Source organism: Chlorocebus sabaeus, chromosome 20, assembly GCF_047675955.1.
Source record: "Chlorocebus sabaeus isolate Y175 chromosome 20, mChlSab1.0.hap1, whole genome shotgun sequence".
In the NCBI taxonomy this organism is placed as follows: Eukaryota; Metazoa; Chordata; class Mammalia; order Primates; family Cercopithecidae; genus Chlorocebus; species Chlorocebus sabaeus.
Genome location: NC_132923.1, coordinates 113,723,153 through 113,744,072, shown reverse-complemented (window position 1 = coordinate 113,744,072; position 20,920 = coordinate 113,723,153). Strand labels below are relative to the sequence as shown.

General features: G+C 42.8%; 1 protein-coding gene and 1 non-coding gene across 4 annotated transcripts in view; both read right to left on the bottom strand.

The window, feature by feature from the left end:
* The window catches only part of HNRNPR (heterogeneous nuclear ribonucleoprotein R), a 33,884-nt gene extending 15,373 nt beyond the window's left edge, over positions 1–18,511 (bottom strand). Inside the window, exons 1-5 of one of the 3 annotated variants that reach the window (XM_038003492.2) lie at positions 18,387–18,496; positions 15,028–15,196; positions 12,647–12,765; positions 11,909–12,016; positions 8,983–9,096 (exon numbers count right to left, since the gene is read on the bottom strand). In XM_038003492.2, the coding sequence (XP_037859420.1) occupies positions 8,983–9,096; positions 11,909–12,016; positions 12,647–12,765; positions 15,028–15,184 (498 nt within the window). In that variant the 5' untranslated portion in view covers positions 15,185–15,196; positions 18,387–18,496. Of the gene's footprint in view, positions 1–8,982; positions 9,097–11,908; positions 12,017–12,646; positions 12,766–15,027; positions 15,197–18,386 lie in introns of all 3 variants that reach the window. The other 2 variants (XM_038003521.2, XM_038003631.2) reach the window with 2 other exon arrangements.
* On the bottom strand, positions 2,211–2,315 carry LOC119626554 (U6 spliceosomal RNA). The gene has a single exon (XR_005242705.1). It is a non-coding gene; the product is annotated as a U6 spliceosomal RNA (small nuclear RNA).
* Positions 18,512–20,920: the final 2,409 nt, after the last annotated feature.

Below are 20,920 nucleotides of genomic sequence, written 5' to 3'. Positions count from 1 at the left end.
GCAATTCTTCTACCTCCTTAAGGTCCCCAATCCTCATTCACTAAACCTCATCCTAAGGATATCACCTGAGAAAGTCATTGGTTTCTTCATATTCTTACCTCTCACTATGTCTACTTTCACTTCTATCGCACCTCAGAGAAAGAGATCTACCTCCTTTCTAAGGTTAACTCCTTAACCCCAATAAATAAGCCCATTTCTTCTTACCACTTTCTGGAAACAACTGCGAACCGCTATTCCTTCAACTCTCATATTTTGCTCAGTACCATCCTTCCCTTCCCACTGGTTCCTTCCTGTCTCCAAACAATCCAAAACAAAATACAACAACACACCCCTCACTTTAGCTTGTATTGTATTTATTTCCTTTCACCGATAAAGGTTTGGCTTGTTTTTGAGACTGGGTCTCACCTTGTCGCCCAGGCTGCAGCATAGTGGCATGATCATGGCTCACTACAGCCTCATACTCCCAGACTCAAGTAATCCTCCCACCTCAGCCTCTCAAGTAGCGGGGACAACGGGCTCTTGCCATTATGCCCAGCTAATATCTGGAGGTGGGGGTTGGGGATAAAGAGAGGCTCTCGCTATGATGCCCAGGGTGGTCTCAAACTCCTGGACTCAAGTTATCTTCCTGTTTTGGCCCTCCAAAGTGCTGGGATTACAGGCATGAGCCACTGCACCTGGCCTGTTTTGAACACACCGTCTGTACGTTTTTTTTTCACTCACAGTTATTATTTTCAACACATCTACTACATGCTTAATACCGTGAAGCCAAAGAGAAGTATAAATAAGACATCTATGGCATCATGACAATTAGGGATACAAGATACTGTTATATGTGATTTAAGTGATGTCCCTGCAGAACCATCTTTCTAACAAAAACATACTCGGAAGAGCACACGGCATCTATGTTCTCTTTAACCCTCCATAATTGGCTTCTTCCTCTAACTCGAACTGTGTACCCAGATGTCACTAATAAACTTCTAATAACCAAATTCAAAAGTCTTTTTCCGGGCCAGGCACAGTGGCTTATGCCTGTAATCCCAGCACTTTGGGCGGAATACCTGAGGTCAGGAGTTCAAGACCAGCCTGGCTAACATGGTAAAACTCCATCTCTACTAAAAATACAAAAATTGGGCAGGCATGGTGGCAGGTGCCTGTAATTCCAGCTACTTGGGAGGCTGAGGCAGGAGAATTGCTTGAACCTGGGAGGCGGAGATTGCAGCGAGCTGAGATCATGCCACTGCGCTCCAGCCGGAGCGACGAATGAAACTGTCTCAGAAAAAAAAAAAGGTCTTTTCCCCCTCAGTTCTCATCATCCTTGCCTTCTGTACAAATATTAACACTGGTGATGCAACCACCACCATCAAAACTTTTCTTCCCTTAAGTATTCAGAATACTTTACCAACCTCGTTTTTGTACCTTGAAATCTATGATGAAGACATGTTTGTAACAAATGATTTTTTCTAAAAATCAAAACGATTAAAACCCAGCCTTGTCAACTGGCTCCTCTGATTGCCCCCATCTACCTTTAGAAGACTATAATTTCTGTTTCTCTCCCCTCATAGCCCCCACTTCCAGGTGACTGAGGAACTACTTCTATAACAGACATCTCAGATGTTTTCAATTCCTCCCATTATCACCCATATCCAATTAATCTTTTATTATTATTATTATACTTTATTATTATTATACTTTAAGTTCTAGGGTACATGTACACAACGTGCAGGTTTACATATGCATACATGTGCCATGTTGGTGTGCTGCACCCATTAATTCATCATTTACCTTAGGTATATCTCCTAATGCTATCCCTCCCCCCACCCCACAACAGGCCCCGGTGTGTGATGTTCCCCTTCCTGTATCCAAGTGTTCTCATTGTTCAATTCCCACCTATGAGTGAGAACATACGGTGTTTGGTTTTTTGTCCTTGTGATAGTTTGCTGAGAATGATGGTTTTCAGCTTCATCCATGTCCCTACAAAGGACATGAACTCATCCTTTTTTAAGGCTGCGAAGTATTCCATGGTATATACGTGCCACATTTTCTTAATCCAGTCTATCATTGATGGGCATTTGGGTTGGTTCTAAGTCTTTGCTATTGTGAATAGTGCCGCAATAAACATACGTGTGCATGTGTCTTTATAGCAGCATGATTTATAATCTTTTGGGTATATACCCAGTAATGGGATAGCTGGGTCAAATGGTATTTCTAGTAAAAATATGGAATGCTTCATGAATTTGTGTGTCATCCTTGTGCAGGGGCCTGCTATCTTCTCTGTATCGTTCCAATTTTAGCATATGTGCTGCCGAAGCAAGCACCCAATTAATCTTTAAAGTACCTGCTTGAAGTTGCTCCATGTAAATGCCTAGCCTATACAAACACATGGCTCCCGCCCTACTCAGAACTTGTATAATACAAATCTTTCATGAGACAAGGAATTAGACATACCTTGGACTCATGTGCCATATATTTTTCTAGATTTTAGAAATATAGTGACTACCACAGACAAGGTCTAGGCCTTAATGAAGTGTATATTCTACTGAGAGAGACAGACAAAAATAAAAAAAGTAAACAATATGGGTCATGCATGGTGCTTATGTGTGCAATCCTAGCACTTTGGGAGGTCGAGGTGGGCAGATCACTTGAAGTCAGGAGTTTGGGACCAGCCTGGCTAATACGGTGAAACCCTGTCTGTAACTAAAAATTCAAAAATTAGCCAGGTATGATGGCACAAGCCTGTAATCCCAGCTACTCGGGAGGCTAAGGCAGAAGAATCACTTGAACCAGGGAGGTGGAGGTTGCAGTGAGTGGAGATCACGCCATGGCACTCCAGCCTAGGCAACAGAGTGAGACTCTGTCTTAAATAAATAAATACATAGTGATTATATGATTTTAAGAGGTATTAAATGTTAAGAAGAATGAAAAAACAGGAAGAGGGGATGAATGATGGGGCTGTGTTTTCACTAGGAGGGCTTCCCTACAGGGGTAAATTTGAGCTGAGATCTAAGAGAAAATTAAGTAAAAATCTGAGGAAGGTGAGGGGGCACTGTCTCATGCACTTTGGGAGGCCAAGGCAGAAGTATCACTTGAGGCCCGCCAGGAGTTCTAGACTAGCCTGAGAAACAGAGCAAAACTCTGTTTCAAAAAAAAAAAAGAAAAGAAAAGAAAAAAGAAATCTGAAGAAAGAGCATTCCAAGTTGAGGGAACAAGTACAAACGGCTGTGAGATGTGAGACGGGAGTACACTCAACATATCTGAAGAACAGCACACAGGCCAGTGGCCAGAATAAAAGTGACGGTGGGTGGAAAACAGAGAACGGGGCCAGAGTAAGTTAAACCATGGTTAGGCATTTCTGCTCCCAGATGTGTTGGGAAGCCATCAGAGAGTTTAATGCAGAAAAATTACCAGGTATGACTTATGTTCTAAAAGATACACTTCAGCGACTGGGTAGAAAATGGATTGTATGGAGAAACAGACTGACTAGTCAGGTGAACAGGGCAATCTGGGAAAGAGATGAAAAGTGGCTTGGTATAGTAGGGTGATAGCTATGCAGGTGATAAGAATGTGAGCAACAGTGAGTTTTCAGTTATATGCGATTCAAATCTACATTTTAGTTACCTTGAGCAAGTTTTGTTTTTGTTGTTGTTGTTGTTTTTGAGATGCCATCTCGCTTTGTCGCCCAGGCTGTAGTGCAGCGGCGCCATCTCAGCTCACTGCAACCTCTGCCTCCCGGATTCAAGCAATTCTCCTGTGTCGGCTTCCTGAGTAGCCGGGATTACAGGCATGTGCCACCACGCCTGGCTAATTTTTGTATTTTTAGTAGAGATGGGGTTTCACCATGTTGGCCAGGCTGGTCTCGAACTCCTGACCTCAAGTGATCTGCCAGCCTCAGCCTCCCAAAGTTTTGGGATTACAGGCATGAGTCACCGCACCTGGCCAAGTTTCTTAAGCAATGAGTCTCAACTTCCTCATGTGGGCTGGGCATGGTGACTCACACTTGTAAACTCAACGCTCAAGGAGGCCAAGGCAGGATTCCTTGAGCCCAGGAGTTTGAGACCAGCCTGAGCAACAAAGCAAGACCCTGCCTCTATAAAAAAATTTTAAAAATTGGCTCAGTGTGGTGCCATATACCTGTAGTCCCAGTTACTTGGGAAGCTTAGGCACGAGGTTCCCCTAAGCCCAGGAGTTTGAGGTTGCAGTGGGCTACGATTGTGCCACTGTACTCTCGCCTGGGCAAGAGTGAGACCTTCTTTTTATAAATAAATAAATATAGAAGAAACATCAACAAATCTGTGGCCAATAAAGTCCCCAATACTATAGTCATGTGAGTCTGTGAAGAAACAGACCACGAATTGAAAACACTAGTTTATCTAAGAAACAGGAATATCTTCATTTCAAGATCAATTTAACTTAGGACCTAAAAAGAATTTAAAAGGCTAAAGTTTTCAAAAACTAATTCAGCACTGTTCCTTTTAAAGTTTTTTTTTTTTTTTTTGAGACGGAGTCTCGCTCTGTCGCCCAGGCTGGAGTGCAGTGGCCGGATCTCAGCTCACTGCAAGCTCCGCCTCCCGGGTTTACGCCATTCTCCTGCCTCAGCCTCCCCAGTAGCTGGGACTACAGGCGCCCGCCACCTCGCCCGGCTAGTTTTTTGTATTTTTTTAGTAGAGACGGGGTTTCACCAGGTTAGCCAGGATGGTCTCGATCTCCCGACCTCGTGATCCGCCCATCTTGGCCTCCCAAAGTGCTGGGATTACAGGCTTGAGCCACCGCGCCCGGCCTTCTTTTAAAGTTTTTAAGCTCAATTTTTAATTAACTAAAATGAAATAGGAATACTTTCCTTTTATTAACTTTTTAGTCCTGAGTCATTCTGGATCCATGTGAGCCCTTTCAGAGCAAGCACTCAGTCATCTGCAGGTAACCCTCCTCCCTTTTGGGAACCAACAGAATCTAGTGATACCATAATAACACTTCTTTCTTCACTCATCAGCCATGAAGACCCAGAAAAAGTTTTAGCTGTCTACAATTTATCCATCAAGTACTTCAACAGTAATAAAGGAAGTAACCAAGTCATCCAAAGTCTTTTCTTTTTTTGAGACAAGGTACTTGCTCTGTCACCCAGGCTGGAGTACAGTGGCGCAATAACAGCTCACTGTAGTCTTGACCTCCAGACTCAACTGACCTTTTAACCTCAGCCTCCCAAGTAGCTGAGGCCACAGTTGTGCGCATGCCGCCAGGCCCGGCTAATTTTTTATTTTTTATAGAGACAGGGTCTCCCTATGTTAGCCAGGTTGGTCTCAAACACCTGAGTTCAAATGATTCTCCTGCCTCAAGCCTCCTGAAATGCTAGGATTACAAGCATGAGCCACCACACCCAGTCAACAGAGTCTTTTGGTTATCAATTAGGATTCTTACATTATCTAGCTCCTACTTACATTTGCTATCTTGCAAATGTATCAGTTTCTCACACATAATAAAATTCAGCTGCCACAAAGTCATATACTTTAGGTCTCTGTTAAATACACTGGGGTTCTTCACCACCATGAATAAGCCAAAGAGTAAGATCTCAATCTACCATTTCTTTTCATTACTCTGCAAAACATCAGTGATATATTCTGCAAACAGATAAGAATTTATTATATACAGTCATGACCTCCATGAATCCTGCTTATATTAATGGAAACAAATAAAAACAGAACTTGGCCAGGCGAGGTGGCTCACCTCTGTAATCTCAGCACTTTGGGAGGCTGAGGCAGGTGGATCGTGAGATCAAGAGTCTGAGACCAGACTGGCCAACATGGTGAAACCCCTCTCTACTAAAAATACAAAAATTAGCTGGGCATGGTGGTGTGCGCTTGTAGTCCCAGCTACTTGGGAGGCTGAGGCAGGAGGATCTCTTGAAGCTGGGAGGCGGAGGTGGCAGTCAATGATCGTGCCATTGCACTTCAGACTAGGCGACACAGTGAGACTCCATCTCAAAAAAACAAAAACAAAAACAGAACTTGCTTCCCAAAGCAGCTTAACAATACTAGCTGAAGAATACAAAAATACTACAACTAAAAAATGTATTTCAAAATTACTATCATCCTTGTATATTTCTCATCTCAGAACAATACTTAGCAACAATGTCTGTTAATGAATGCTCATCTAATGGGTTAACTTACAGATTTTATCCAAAAATGAGATATCATAATCCTCTCATAATTTTAATACTGCACAGTCTCAGGCACTGACCTTAACTTCAACCTCCTCAATCAAGACCTAAAAAGGTTTAATGATGACTGGAAGAAAATATAAAAGAACAAAAACCAAACCTCACATCAAAAATCACAACAATTAAAATCAATTTATTACATCCACTAGCAACACATTAAAAACCTATTTTTCTTGAATTTTCAAAACTGTCAACAAATACTTGCACAATCTCATGAAATCTAACTTTATGAGAGAAATCTGAAACTTTACACTAGGATTTTGCTGAAAGTAATTGCTTGACAGGAGTGGTTTTAGGCTAGTGACCTCATATAGGGATTTTGCTGGAATCATATCTGCTGTATATAACATTTAACATACAGAAGAATGCATCTTTCTTCTAAAGGAACAATGCAATCTGAGAGAATATATATACGTGTTTTACAATTAACATATCAATTATTTGTTTCAAATTGGTTATCTCCAAGTTTATTAGGCCAGGCATGGTGACTCATGCCTGTAATGCCAACACTTCGAGACACCAAGGAGGGAAGATCACTCGAGCCCGTGAGTTGGAGACCAGCTGGGCAAAATAGGGAGACTCCGTCTCTACAAAAAATTAAAAAAATAAAATAGCTGGGCTTCACTTTGGGAGGCCGAGGCAAGAGGATCACCTGATGTCAGGAGTTCGAGACCAGCCTGACCAACATGGAGAAACCTCTCCTCTACTAAAAATACTAAAAATACAAAATTAGCCAGGTGTGGTGGCAGATGCCTGTAATCCCAGCTACTGAGGCTGAGGTAGGAGAATCGCTTGAACCCGGAAGGCAGAGGTTGCAGTAAGCTGAGATTGCACCATTACACTCCAGCCTGGGCAACAAGAGCAAAACACAAAATAGCTGGGCTTGGTGGCATGAGTCTGTAGTCACAGCCACTGGGGAGGCTGAGGCAAGAAGGCTGCTTGAGTCAGGAGGAGTTTGAGGCTGCAGTGTGCTATGATCATACTACTGCACTCCAGCCTGGGTGACAGACCGTTTCTTAAAAAAAAAGGTCACTCGTATAATAGGTTACTTTTCAGCACATAGTTTTCTCCATTTGAAGGATTAGCAGGAGTTCATGACCAGCCTGGCCAACTTGGCGCAACGCCGTCTCTACTAAAAGTAGAAAAATTAGCCGGGCATGGTGGCGGGCGCCTGTAGTCCCAGCTACTCGGGAGGTTAAGACAGGAGAATCGCTTGAACCTGAGAGGCAGAGGTTGCAGTGAGCTGAGATCGCACCATTATACTCCAGCCTGGGCAACAAGAGTGAAACTCCAACTTGAAAGAAAAAAAAAGAAAGAAAAAGAAAAAGAGTAAAAGGAAAAGGAAGGGAGGGAGGGAGGAAGGGAGGAAAGAAGGAAGGGAGGGAAGGAAGGAGGGAGGGAGGGAGGGAGGGATTAGAATAGGCTAGCAATAAGACAAATGGAAAAACCTTTATGAAGACATCGATGGAGGAGAGTTGCTTCTTTGTTCAAGTATGGACTAACATACTCAATCTTTTATCTGATTCCACATTCTTCCCTTGTGCAATCCACGCCCATCAATAATATCTTTATGTAAATACTATGTCCCTTCTGAGCGACAGGTGAGGCAAGGGAGAGGACAAGCACAGTTCTAAATTATTGATATTAAAAAAAAAAAAAAACTTGGCCGGGCGCGGTGGCTCATGCCTCTAATCCCAGCACTTTGGGAGGTCGAGGCAGGTGGATCACCTGAGGTCATGAGTTCAAGACCAACCTGACCAACATCGTGAAATCCTGTCTTTAGTAAATACAAAAAAATAGCCAGGTATGGTGGTGCATGCCCGTAATCCCAGCTACTTGGGAGGCTGACAGAGGAGAATCACTTGAACCTGGGAGGCGGAGGTTGCAGTCAGCCGAGATTGCAACATTGCACTCCAGCCTGGGCAACAAGAGCAAAAATTCCGTCTCAAAAAAACAAAAAACAAACAAACAAAAAGAAAACAGAAACAAAAAAACCTGGTTGGGCACTGTGGCTCATGCCTGTAATCCCAGCACTTTGGGAAGTCAAGGCGGGAGGACTGCCTGTGTCCAGCAGTTCAAGACCGGCCTGTGCAACATAGTGAGACCTAGTCTCTACAGAAACATAAACAATCCCCAAAAAGCAAAAACCAAAATAAAGCAGCCGGGTGTGGAGGCTCACGCCTGTAATCCCAGCACTTTGGGAGGCCAAGGTGGGTAGATAACTTGAGGTCAGGAGTTCAAGACCAGCCTGACCAAAATGGTGAAACTCCGTTTCTACTAAAAATACAAAATTAGCCAGGTGTGGTGGTGGGCACCTGTAATCCCAGCTACTTGGGAGGCTGAGGCAGGAGAATCACTTGAACACAGGAGGCGGAGGTTGCAGTGAGCCGAGACTGCATCACTGCACTCCAGCCTGGGCAACAGGAGCAAAACTCCATCTCAGGGGCGGGAAAAAAAAAACAGAATAAAGCAATTGTGTCTTCCAAATAACTTTACTCCAAGTATCTAAAATGGTGTGTTGCTAGTAGCATGGTTTTAGCAACCTGTTCCAAGAACTCTGTATTATATTCCTATATAAAGTATTTGGGTATCTACCAGTCACAAGATTATCCATCCTCATGATGGCAGCAAAATACACATGGATATCTAAAAAATAACAACAGCTAAACTTTGAAAGGGATCAAGAATTTTCCCCCATCTGTATAGTATCTGCATAGTAGATAAAACACTTTCCAAACTGGAAAGATCTTGGTAAACAGCTAAAGAACACTTACCTCCGTTCCAATTCCAGGTTGCACGCCAGAGTACACACTGTCTGGTGGAGGACCACCATACTTCCTCTGTCCTGTGGTTACATCCAGAGTATAACCAGTTCTCTCAAGCAAGGCCTAGAGATAATTATACATCTCTTTATACTTGAATACTAAATCTAACACACAAGCATCAGTATATTAATCTTTTCCAAAAAGTACTCCAACTTCCTAGGAGATATATTTTTATGGTTAGGTAAAACAAAGTCAAAATTCACACTGGTTCCCCACACGTTTCTACTGGTGAGTCTTTTCAAATAAAATGTTCTCTATCCTTAAAAAAATAATTAAGCATTAAGTCTTACCTCCATGCAGCTTCTCTCATTTACTATTACTCTCACATCCATTTCTTCCTACTGTCTTTCTTTTCTTTTTCCTTTTTTTTTTTTTTTTTTGAGATGGAGTCTTGCTCTGTTGCCCAGGCTGGAGTGCAGTGGCATCGTCTTGGCTCACTGCAACCTCTGCCTCCCGGGTCTAAGCGATTCTCCTGTCTCAGCCTCCCAAATAGCTGGAATTACAGGCATGTACCACCATGCCCAGCCAATTTCTGTATTTTTAGTAGAGATGGGGTTTCAACGTGTTGGCCAGGCTGGTCAGGAACTCCTGGCCTCAAGTGATCCACCTGTCTTGGCCTCCCAAAGTGCTAGGATTACAGGGCATGAGCCACTGTGCCCAGCCCCCACTGTCTTTCTAGTGTACCTTTTTTTTTTTTTTTTTGAGACAGAGTCTTGTTCTGTCGCCCAGGCAGGAGTGCAGTGGCGTGATCTCGGTTCACTGCAAGCTCTGCCTCCCGGGTTCATGCCATTCTCCTGCCTCAGCCTCCCAAGTAGCTGGGATTACAGGCATGGGCCACCACACCTGGTTAATTTTTTGCATTTTTAGTAGAGATGGGGTTTCACCATGTTAGTCAGGATGGTCTCGATCTCCTGACTTCATGATTCGCCCACCTCAGCCTCCCAAAGTGCTGAGATTACAGGTGTGAGCCACTGCGCCCAGCTCATCCTCCCTATCGCTGGCATTACTGCCTGAGCTGTGAGCTCCGCCTCCTGTCAGATCAGCAACCACATCAGATTCTCATAGGAGCGTGAACCCTATTGTGAACTGCGCATACAAGGGAACTAGGTTGCATGCTCCTTATGAGAATCTAATGCCTGAAGATCTGTCACTACGTCCCAGTATGCCCAGATGGTACCATCCAGTTGCAGGAAAACAAGCTCAGGGATCCCACTAATTCTACACTATGGTGAGTTATATGATTATTTCATTACATATTACAATGTAATAATAACAGAAATAACTTCAACACCAAATAACTATTTCTAATCAAAAAGTCTATCACAGGCCAGGCATGGTGGCTCATACCTGTAATCCCAGCACTTTGGGAGGGTGAGATGGGCAGATCCCCCAAGGTCAGGAGTTCAAGACCAGCCTGGCTAACACAGTGAAACCCCGACTCTACCAAAAAATAAAAAAAAAATCAGCTGGGTGTGGTGGCGCACACCTGTAGTCCCAGCTACTCAGGAGGCTGAGGCAGGAGAATCGCTTGAACCCAGGAGATGGAGGTTGAAGTGAGCTGAAATGGTGCTACTGCACTCCAGCCTGAGCCACAGAGCGAGACTCTGTCTCAAAAAAAAAAAAAGTATATCACTATAGCAAGACACGAACATCCATCCATTTAACTAACGAATTAGGTTCACTGGTCTTTCATTAAAAGCTGTATATATACCTTTCAAAGCTGTTTATCTAAGTAATAAAATGGTAATAATAACAACAGTTCACTGTTACATAGTTCTTGCTACATTCCAGGCATTATTCTAAGTGCTTTATAATATGTTAATTCATTTACTCCTTATAGTAATTCTGTGAGGTAGTCACTATTACCATTCCCATTTTACAAATAAAGAAACCGAGGTAACTGAAAATTCAAAAGGTAACAACACCTTTTTATCAAGAGAAAAGAAACAGGCCGGGCGCGGTGGCTCAAGCCTGTAATCCCAGCACTTTGGGAGGCCGAGACGGGCGGATCATGAGGTCAGGAGATCCAGACCATCCTGGCTAACACGGTGAAACCCTGTCTCTACTAAAAAATACAAAAAACTAGCCGGGCGAGGTGGTGGGCGCCTGTAGTCCCAGCTACTCGGGAGGCTGAGGCAGGAGAATGGCGTAAACCCAGGAGGCGGTGCTTGCAGTGAGCTGAGATCCGGCCACTGCACGCCAGCCTGGGCGACAGAGCGAGACTCCGTCTCAAAAAAAAAAAAAAAAAAAGAAAAGAAACAAAGTGGCTGGAAAATAACTGAACCAAGAGACATTACTGGATCAATCCAAGAAACTACCAGCAGAAGCATCAATAAATACACGTCATTCATCACCACAAAACAGGGAATGAGGAAGAGTATGAAGTAGGGCTTTTCATTAAACATGCAATTGAGTGCTGACCCCCAAAATTATCCTTCTTATGTAATTCCTCTAATTATTTCACTTCTAAACACCAGTTTCAAAAAGTGAACCTTTCAGCCGGTCGTGGTGGCTCACGTCTGTAATCCCAGCACTTTGAAAGGCCGAGGTGGGCGAATCACAAAGTCAGGAGACAGAGACCAATCTGGCCAACATAGTGAAACCCTGTCTCTCCTAAAAATACAAAAAATTAGCCGGGTGTGGTGGTGCATGCCTGTAATCCCAGCTACTCGGGAGGCTGAGGCAGGAGAATGGTGTGAACCCGGGAGGTAGAGCTTGCAGTGAGCCAAGACTGCGCTACTGCACTCCAGCCTGGGCAACACAGCAAGACTCCGTCTCAAAAAAAAAAAGTGAAACTTTCTAGGAAACATGGAAAGAAGCATTTGACCTCATCATTAAATGCAATTTCATTACAACTACCCAAGTCAAGTTTTACCTTGATCTTTGCTTCATCAGGTCCCTTTGTGGACTCTTGCACCTTGCTCCCCTGTTTCTCTCTCTGCCTGTAGGTCTTCATAACTCCACATAAAAATGCACTTTTGTTCTAGAACAGACAAGTAATTCAATAAAAAGAATCACCAAAAATCTTTGAAGGATCAGATATATAATTAAATATAAATTTCAGAAAACCAGGATTTTAACAAAATATTCACTGATTCATTCAACAAGTATTTGCTGAGTGGTTACTAAGTGCCAGAGACTGGAGCAGACAGCAGTAAGGCAGTACAGACCTCAGGGAGCTTACCTTCTACCCTGGGAAAACACAGTCTTTCCATTTGTTATGTGACTGCATCTAGACTGTCTTTGCCAGATGTCTGAAACTATTCCTCCCACCTACATTCTCCTCCAAGGTAACAAAACAGGATCAAATAACCCCCAAATGTTAAAAAGCTGAGTAACATGTAAAAACCTATAGTAACAACCATCAAAACTTGGCTTTAATTTTAAGTTTTTAAAATAACTCACTGCACAAGGGGGTGGGAGGAAACTTTTGCTTTATACTTGTGCTTCTGAAACTCTGCCACAAGCAGATCTTTTTTCCCTTTAAACTAATTTTTTAAAAGAAGAGGTAGTCACAAACAAAAAACACCACTTCTCCACAGGAAAAAAAAGTAATAGTAAAATAATCTCAGATCACTAATTGTTCAAAGACATTTCTGAGTAATGATCTTACCTGAACATGTGATAAGTCACTTTCCTTGAACTGCTGTAGTACAGACAGAGCTCCTTCTTCATTAAATTCCCTGAGAGCATCAATAGCTCTTTCATCAAGATCGACATAAGCTACCAATCCTAAAAATTAAATTGAAAAGGGGTAACGTTATTCCAGCAAAAGGGGTAATCTAAGCTCTACTGATGTTTAATCAAGAATTGGTATATTCAATATGATCACTAACAAACTATATTTTCATTTAACTATATGCATATATGCAGCTATCCAAATACTACATAGAAAGGTCCAGTACAAATATGAAAATAAAGATAAAATGTCAACAACCAAAAACATGAATTTCAATCTCCATATCCACAAACCGTCCCCACCAAATCCTAATATCCATTTCCCACTCCCCCAAAGGTACAAGTCTTGAAGGTTAAATCTGACGTACATACTGTATTACAGATTATGCATTAATATAACAAATTTTGGTTTATATTAGAGTGATAAGAATACACTGTATTTTCCAAGGATAAACCTTCAGATTACAGACGGTTACAGTTGATGCTAACCACATAAGAGGTGGAGGAAAATGTGAAAACAAATTTTACCAAGTAATTCTTTCCACTCTCCAAAAAGTGTCAAAAGACTTTCTCTCCTGAACATCAAAGATAAACTGAAAAGCATTTGTTTATCTGAGCATCCACTTTGCTGCAGTCAGAATGCGGAAAGGCATAATTTTAAACTTCTACAAATGCAAGTGCAGCTTGATTAATCAATTCTGAAAGTCATACTTTAAGGCATTCTTTGTTTTTCTGAAGTGATAAGCTGAGATTTAAAAGATGCTGTGGCATTCACACTGACTGTCAAGAATGACAATCTTTTTCAAATGGCAATAAAGACTTTATGGACTTACAAGTAAACTCGACAGAAAATACATACACTGCATTTCATATATGTAGTATATTCAACTGCACACAGAACATCTACTAAGTTTAAAATATAATTTCTTAAGTCTGTTAAGTTTATGTCATATTTATATACATGGAATATATTTCAGAATTGATCCAATGTAAAAATGGAAGTATTTTGTAGATTAAAACCCCCAAGTTCATATGAACATGAAAAGTGACTCCATTTTGATAAAGCCAAAAAGAACTTTATTCCATATAGTAAATTTTTAAAAAATGTAATGCCACTTCCAAAGTTACTTTTTAAAAAAGTTGCCATGATTTGTTTCAAAAGCTCAAAATGAGCATGTGTAAATAACTGGAGTTGTCTTACTTGAATATTCCATACCACCACCCAAAGCCACAACTCAGGACACCCATCAATCCATTTTGTCAAACCAAGCCTACGACCAAACCATCAGCCTCTTACCGATAACAAAACACTCTACAAGAGAGCATCTCTAAGCAGATCACTGCCAATTCTCTATGGCAGAATGTCACAGAAAGTTCCTGAGGACTGATTTTCAAATAAGACCATGACCCAGGAGTCATTTTTATAAGTCATTTTAATGTCTAAAATTATACTAAGCTTCCCAGATTTAAAAATTTTTTAAGGACAAAAAAAAAAAAAAAAAACCAGCTATTTGTTACTACTGTACCTAAGACACATTTGTGAGTGAGACAATTCAATTCTCTCTCAGAATCTGAATAGGCACACACAACACAGAGGAAGAAAGTTTCCATCTATGTCCCCAAAGGATGAGGACACATTTATTTATGAACAACGCTCCCTAAGGGTAAATATTTCTCTCCCTCTTTAAAACTTCAGACCACTTACAACCAACCATATTAAGATGTTCAAATTTGCTTAAGCACTTAACCATGGCACTTCTGGATTTAAAAAAAAAAAAAAAAAAAGCAGCTGTTACAAACCAAACACTTCCAAATTATGGAGAGATGTGGATTTCTATTAGAAACTAGACAAGCCACAAACTCTCAAGGAGTCTGACATTTATTATGGTTTCAGACGATACAGTCTAACTATCATCTTATTATGCCACCTAATCAGACCTAAGCTGATTTAACAATCACTTTAAGAAGCTAAAAGTAGAAAAGTAAAAGCAAAATGATGACTGATTTCGATTAAGAAAAAAATGTAAAATTTGGTATGCAGAAACATACATTTTAATGGGTGGTAAATCTAAGACAAATTGATGTGCTGTTCTGAAACAACTAAGACTGCATATTCAACACTAAGAAGGCTTCAAAATAATGAAATAAGGAGCATCAAAGTCAAACCCAATATGCCTTCAATGAAGGGAAAGTAACAAACATTCAGCTCTACAGATCAGAAACAATAAGTATTATTTAACCTTAAAAATCTATAAAATTCAAAGTGGTTTGCCCTCACTTTCATAACCAGTCAGAAACAAGAAATGCATATTATACCTGTCTGAAATATTTCATCAAGTCTTTCTGCCACCTTCTGTGGGAGGCCTGCCTCTATCAGTGTCTTGTAGTGTTCTGTGTGAGTTACACTGGAAGTATCCATTGGTTCTTCCTCTTCTTTTAACTGTACCGCATTACCATTCACCTGATTAGCCATTTTATTATGCTGCTGGAAAAAATTCAGGAGCTATATTACATTAAGCCAGAAATAACTAGTTTGTAGGACAATGCATGATTTATCTAAACTAATTTGTATACATGCTGCTAATAACCTCTATCAAAATAATAATTTATTCCTCCTGTGATGTATCTGACCTAAATTGGCAATAATAATCCTGTGAAACCATAGAAAATGTACATGGAAGCATTAGATCTTTAAGGAACTTCATGTACACCGGGTAAAATAAAGGCTTTAATTTACTGAAGGTAGAACTGCTGATTAACAAAAGCAGCTGTTGTGTCCTGGTAAAAAGATCAAAATCACTACAAAATCCTAAAAGCCCCTCAGCTCTCAGGTCTTACACAATTTTAAAAAGTTTTGGTTTAAAAACAGAATGAACACCCACAGACCACTTAATCAAGATTTAAGGACTTTCAAATTTTCCTGGCTCTGCTTCAAATACAGTATCAGTGTGAAATAAGTGCCCTGTTTTCTCTAGTTCAACATGGTGGTTGTTTGGGTTTTCTCCACCTAACTTAACACAAAATGAAAACAAAAAAAAAACCAACTTGACATTAATTTTTGTTCTAAGATTAATTCGCTATTCCCATTCACAGATTTAAAAGAAAAAATGACCAAGTTTAAAAGCGAAACAATTGTTTTAAGTCCACATAAAACACTAAGTGAGCTATAGTTCAGGTTGTTTTTTTTTTTTTAAAAAAAAAGTACATGTTGAAATTTTCATATCACTAAAATAAAGATGTAAAAACATACTGAAGAATAGACAACTTCTTCCAAATATTTCAAAAAACGTTACCTAATTAGGCTAAACTTCAGCCAGATTTCTCAGATTAACCTACCAAAAATAATTTTGTACATTCAGCCTGTAGGTAATGCTGAAATGGACTGATTCCCTGAAGAGAGAGAGTAAATAATAAACCATACAAGGCCAGTCTGTATACTGCCTCAAAGGACAGGGAATTAAAGTGTATTTGTCTGTGGTGAAATTATAATGTGATGAAGATAATAGGCAGCAGAACAAGACATTGCAACACATACTAAATAAAAGACATAAAGGTAGATCTCAAGAAAAAGCCTACTTTTCTTGATGAAACTCAAGATACCTAGTCATCTATAAAGAAAATACAAGTCTCCTACAAAGTACTAAGACACATAAGATAACCACACTTCCAGACAGCTTATCGAACATTGTGCAAATGCACCAGGTGCAGTCTTCTGGCTTAAAACAACTTCTTTTCATTTCAAAGTCCACTGATATTTAGTTGAAGTTGATGAAAGAGGGAGGAAGACCAAGAGGGGAAGGAGGTAATAGTACAGAGTAGGAAGAAGAAAGGAAAATGCAAAGGGTTACTCTGGAAATGAGATAACATGACTCCTCACAATTACAAAACACTATTAAGACTCGATAGCCCTTAATAGACGCAGACTGTGGTTAAATTCTGGGTGGATGTTTCTCAAGGCAAGCTTCAAATTCTGATGAACTAGCAAAAACGGAAACATTCGAAACTGTCACACTTTTGATCAAGAAACTGTACTGTGTGAGATGAATACGTTTACTGATTAACACAACCTATTTCTATAAAGATGCATCCTAAACCCAAAATCTCCTTGCGAACATATAGTTGTTTTCCCATGCTCCCCCATCCCCACATACTACCTTAAGATCATCAGAACTCAAAAGTTCTCAGTATCACAAGACCCTTACAGCATTGCACCTAGGAATACTATTAGTCACAGAAAAGAGGCAAATTTTTAACAGAAAAGTTCAATGAACATCTGTTAAGGTGGGGTTTTTAAGTATGTGTAAAGCAAAAAGACAAGTTGTGTATTAAGCACAAGACAGAAATATTTATGCCTACCATATCATTGCAAAGGCTCTACAAGTTGATATTGAAATTGGTTAAATTTTTCAAAAAAAGTTTGTAAATTTTAACAAAAAAACGTAAAATAATTAGATTCCAGAAAATAAAACTTTCGGATCAAGAAAAGCCCTCTCTCTTCAAGCCAAATACAAAGTGCCCATTTTAAAAAGACTTTTTATGTCATATGAGACCATTTGAAACTCATGTCAATTCAACACAATGCCACACAGCCAAACCATATTTCTGGATGCAGCAAATATACTAACGTGACGGGAGTCATTTGATCTAAACATTTTTGCAAAAAAAGGAGACATTTTTAAAGATTTAAAAGGGCTGCTGGGAAATTCGGGATGTCAGCACTAACGCCTCCCTGACTTTTTCTGAACCTCCCTGTGCAAATTCTTCATATTAAGAGACGGGCTTTAAAAGAACCAACGAAATGAGACTAACGGTTATCTCATGGCTTAGCAGTGTCGAGCTCTCATCCTACGACTGACTCGTGAGACATCAATTCAGCCACTTGAGGACTGCAAAAATCTCAAACAGGTAGTGTGAAAGGACTGAACCTTCCAAGAAGCCCTGGGCTTTTTAAAAATTGTGGCAATACGGTTACTACCGTATAAGAAAAAGGATCGCCTTTCCAATTTGGTGCGCCTCTGACAGTCTCAGAATTATCCATTTCAGGCGCCGCTTGGAGCCTAAGTTCCACGGCCTCTAGTAGTCATTTTTTCCTTCAAATCTCAGCCCGCGGCATGCAGAATGTGGGAGGGGAGGGAGGCTTCCCACACAAATCGGCCTTCTGGTTTCTGCTCACACAAAACTTTTCTCCCGGCTCAGATAACCCTGGGATTTGCACCCCGCCTTCCGCCCCCCACCCCCACCCCCTCAGGCCGGTCCGGATCATCAGCACATCCCACTCGGGCTAGGCCGGCCGCGGCGGGAGCGAAGCGACTCCGGCGGGGAGAAGCGGCAGGGCCGCGGGCGCCTCAGGCCCTTCGCGGGGTCCGGCCGCATGGAGCAGCGGGCGGAGGCGGGAAAAGCACGGCCGGCCCCGGCAGGCCGCGCGGAGAGCGCCCGGCGGGCCGGACCGCGGGCTGGAGGGGCGGGGGGAGGAAGAGCGAGGGCGAGAGGCGTCTCGGCCGGGCTAGGCCCACAGCCGCACGGCCGGACTAGACCAAAGCCGCCCCCAGCCCGTCCCCACCCCCACCCCGGGGCTTCGGAGCGCAAACGAAACGGGACCAGGCGCGGAGCCCGGGCTGAGTTGGGTTGGATCGGGGCTCCCGGCCCCTCCCCCCACGGGCCGGCGCGAGACTCACCAGGGCAGAGCGGGGGCCGGCGGCCGGGCCCGTGAGAATCAGCGCGAGGCGCTTTGAAAACGACTAGAAATGGCGCGCGCGCCACCCCCTCCCCCCCCTCATGGACAGAGACGCTATCCCGGCAGCACGCGGGGTTTCCCGGAACTGCTTCCAGGGACTCCGAGCTGCGGGGCAATCGCTTGGCGAGGCGGCTTGACAGGCGGCTCAGGTGACCAATAGTATCGAGGCAAAACGGACCACGCCGGACGACTCGAGAGCCAATCGATGAAGCTGTCGGTTGAACCAATGAGGGTGCTCAGCGCCGCTGGCTGGGGCGCCTCCGAGGCGGGGGCAGGCACACAAAGGGGTCTGTGGTGGAAGCCCTTGGTGGCGGCGAGGCTTGGGGGCACCGGGTCCTGGGTGGACGAGGCTCCTCCTTCTTCGTCTGCCGCCGATGCAAGGCCGAAAATCTAGGCCTCGCGCCGCGTGGCCGCATCCGGAGCCCCGCCCCCTACAGTCAGCGCTGGCCCCGCTCCGCCATGGCGCTCGCGTCCAGCCACCGGCCGCGCTTAGCCCCCGAGTCCTCCCTCGCAGCCCCGCTGCCGGCGTTCGCCCCAGACACGCCCATAGCCACGCGTTCGGGCCTCTTTCGGTCATCTTTTCGCCCCTAGTGAGCACACAATTTAAGGATGATTTGGCTCATTTTGCTGAGGATTTTGTCTAGATAATCTTTCCTTGGAACGATCGGAGAAATGCCTCTTTCCCTCCCTGGCTGCCGTCCACACATCGTTGGTGGCAGACTGTGAGGGAAATCGTTAAAATGACTCAAGAGCAGTGTATAACACAAGTAATAGAGCAGGAACCTTTTCCCCACAGGATTTGGAGCTACTTGATATTCATAAAATAAAGCAGATATATCCATCTCTGAAGCCAAAAGAGCCATGCAGGGGAAAGGGGTAATTCCCAAAGGACACTAATTCTTGCTAGTCCTAAACCTATTTCTCACCTGCTATTTCTACTGATTTGTTCCCTGTCCTTAGTCCAAACCTGTCCCGTCTCACTGAAACCTTCCGAACTCACTTCTGTGGTGCCAGCCCTTTTTTCCCCAACCCCAGACTGCAATGCCCACCAAGTTAAATCTCTGGGTAGATCCAAGTTTTGTGTTATGGGGTGTGAGACTTACAGAAATGCCACGAGTCTTAGGCTGGGCGCAGTGGCTCACGCCTGTAATTCCAGCACTTTGGGAGGCCGAGGTGGACGATCATTTGAGCCCAGGGGTTCGAGAGCAGCCTGGCCAACACGGTGAAACCTCGTCTCTACTAAAAATACAAAAATTAGCCGAGCGTGGTGGCGCGTGCGTGTAATTCCAACTACTTGGGAGGCTGAGGCAGGAGAATCGCTTGAACCCGGGAGGTGGAGGTTGCAGATGGAGTGTGCCATTGCACTCCAGCCTGGGCGACAAGAGCGAAACTCCTTCTAGAAAGAAAAAGAGAGGGAGGGAGGGAGAGAGGGAGGAAAAAGGAAAGGAAAGGAAAAGAAAGAAGGAAGGAAAGAAAGAGAAATGTTGGGAGTCTTTAAGAAAAATCATATTAAATGACTAATACAAATTTAGGAACAGAGTCTTGGAAGGGCATTGTAAAAGTGAGGGAGGACCCCGAAGCTTAACCTTTTTTTTTTTTTTTAATAGAGACACGGAAAGTGCGAAGGGAATCTAATCTAGCTATGTTGCCCAGGCCTGTCTTGAACTCCTGGCCTCCAGTGATTCTTCTGCTTCAGCCTCCCAAAATGCTGAGATTACAGACACCCAGCCTGAAGCTTAAATTTTACTAGCTTCACATAAATCTGCCTCTAGCGCCATAATTTTTAACCTATTTTGTGCCATTTGGAAGTCTGGTAAAAGCTATGAATATCTTCTCAGTTTTTAAATGCATAAAATACATAGCAATACAAAATAAACCATTTATATTGAAATACAATTCGGAAATATACTTTTAAAACACGTTCGTGATATAGTAAGCTTTTACTTTTATTTATTTATTTATTTATTTATTTATTTATTTATTTATTTGAGACGGAGTCTCGCTGTGTCCCCCAGCCTGGAGTGCAGTGGCACAATCTCGGCTCACTGCAAGCTCCGCCTCCCGGATTCACGCCATTCTCCTGCCTCAGCCTCCCAAGTAGCTGGGACTACAGGCGCCTGCAACCACGCCCGGCTAATTTTTTGTAATTTTACTAGAGACGGGGTTTCACCGTGTTAGCCAGGATGGTCTCGATTTCCTGACCTCGTGAGCCGTCCGCCTAGGAGAAGTGCTGGGATTACAGGCGTGAGCCACCGCGCCAGGCCCAGCTTTTACTTTTTAATTTTTTTGTTTGTTTGTTTTTTAAAGATGGGGTCACTTTATCACCCAGGCTGGAGCGCAATGCTGCAATCTGGGCTCATGGCAACCTCTGCCTCCAGGACTCAAGCGATCCTCTGACCTCAGCTTCCCTAGTGGCTTGTAGGAACTGCAAGCACTGGCCACTGCTCTGGGCTAATTGTTGCTTTTTTTTTTTTT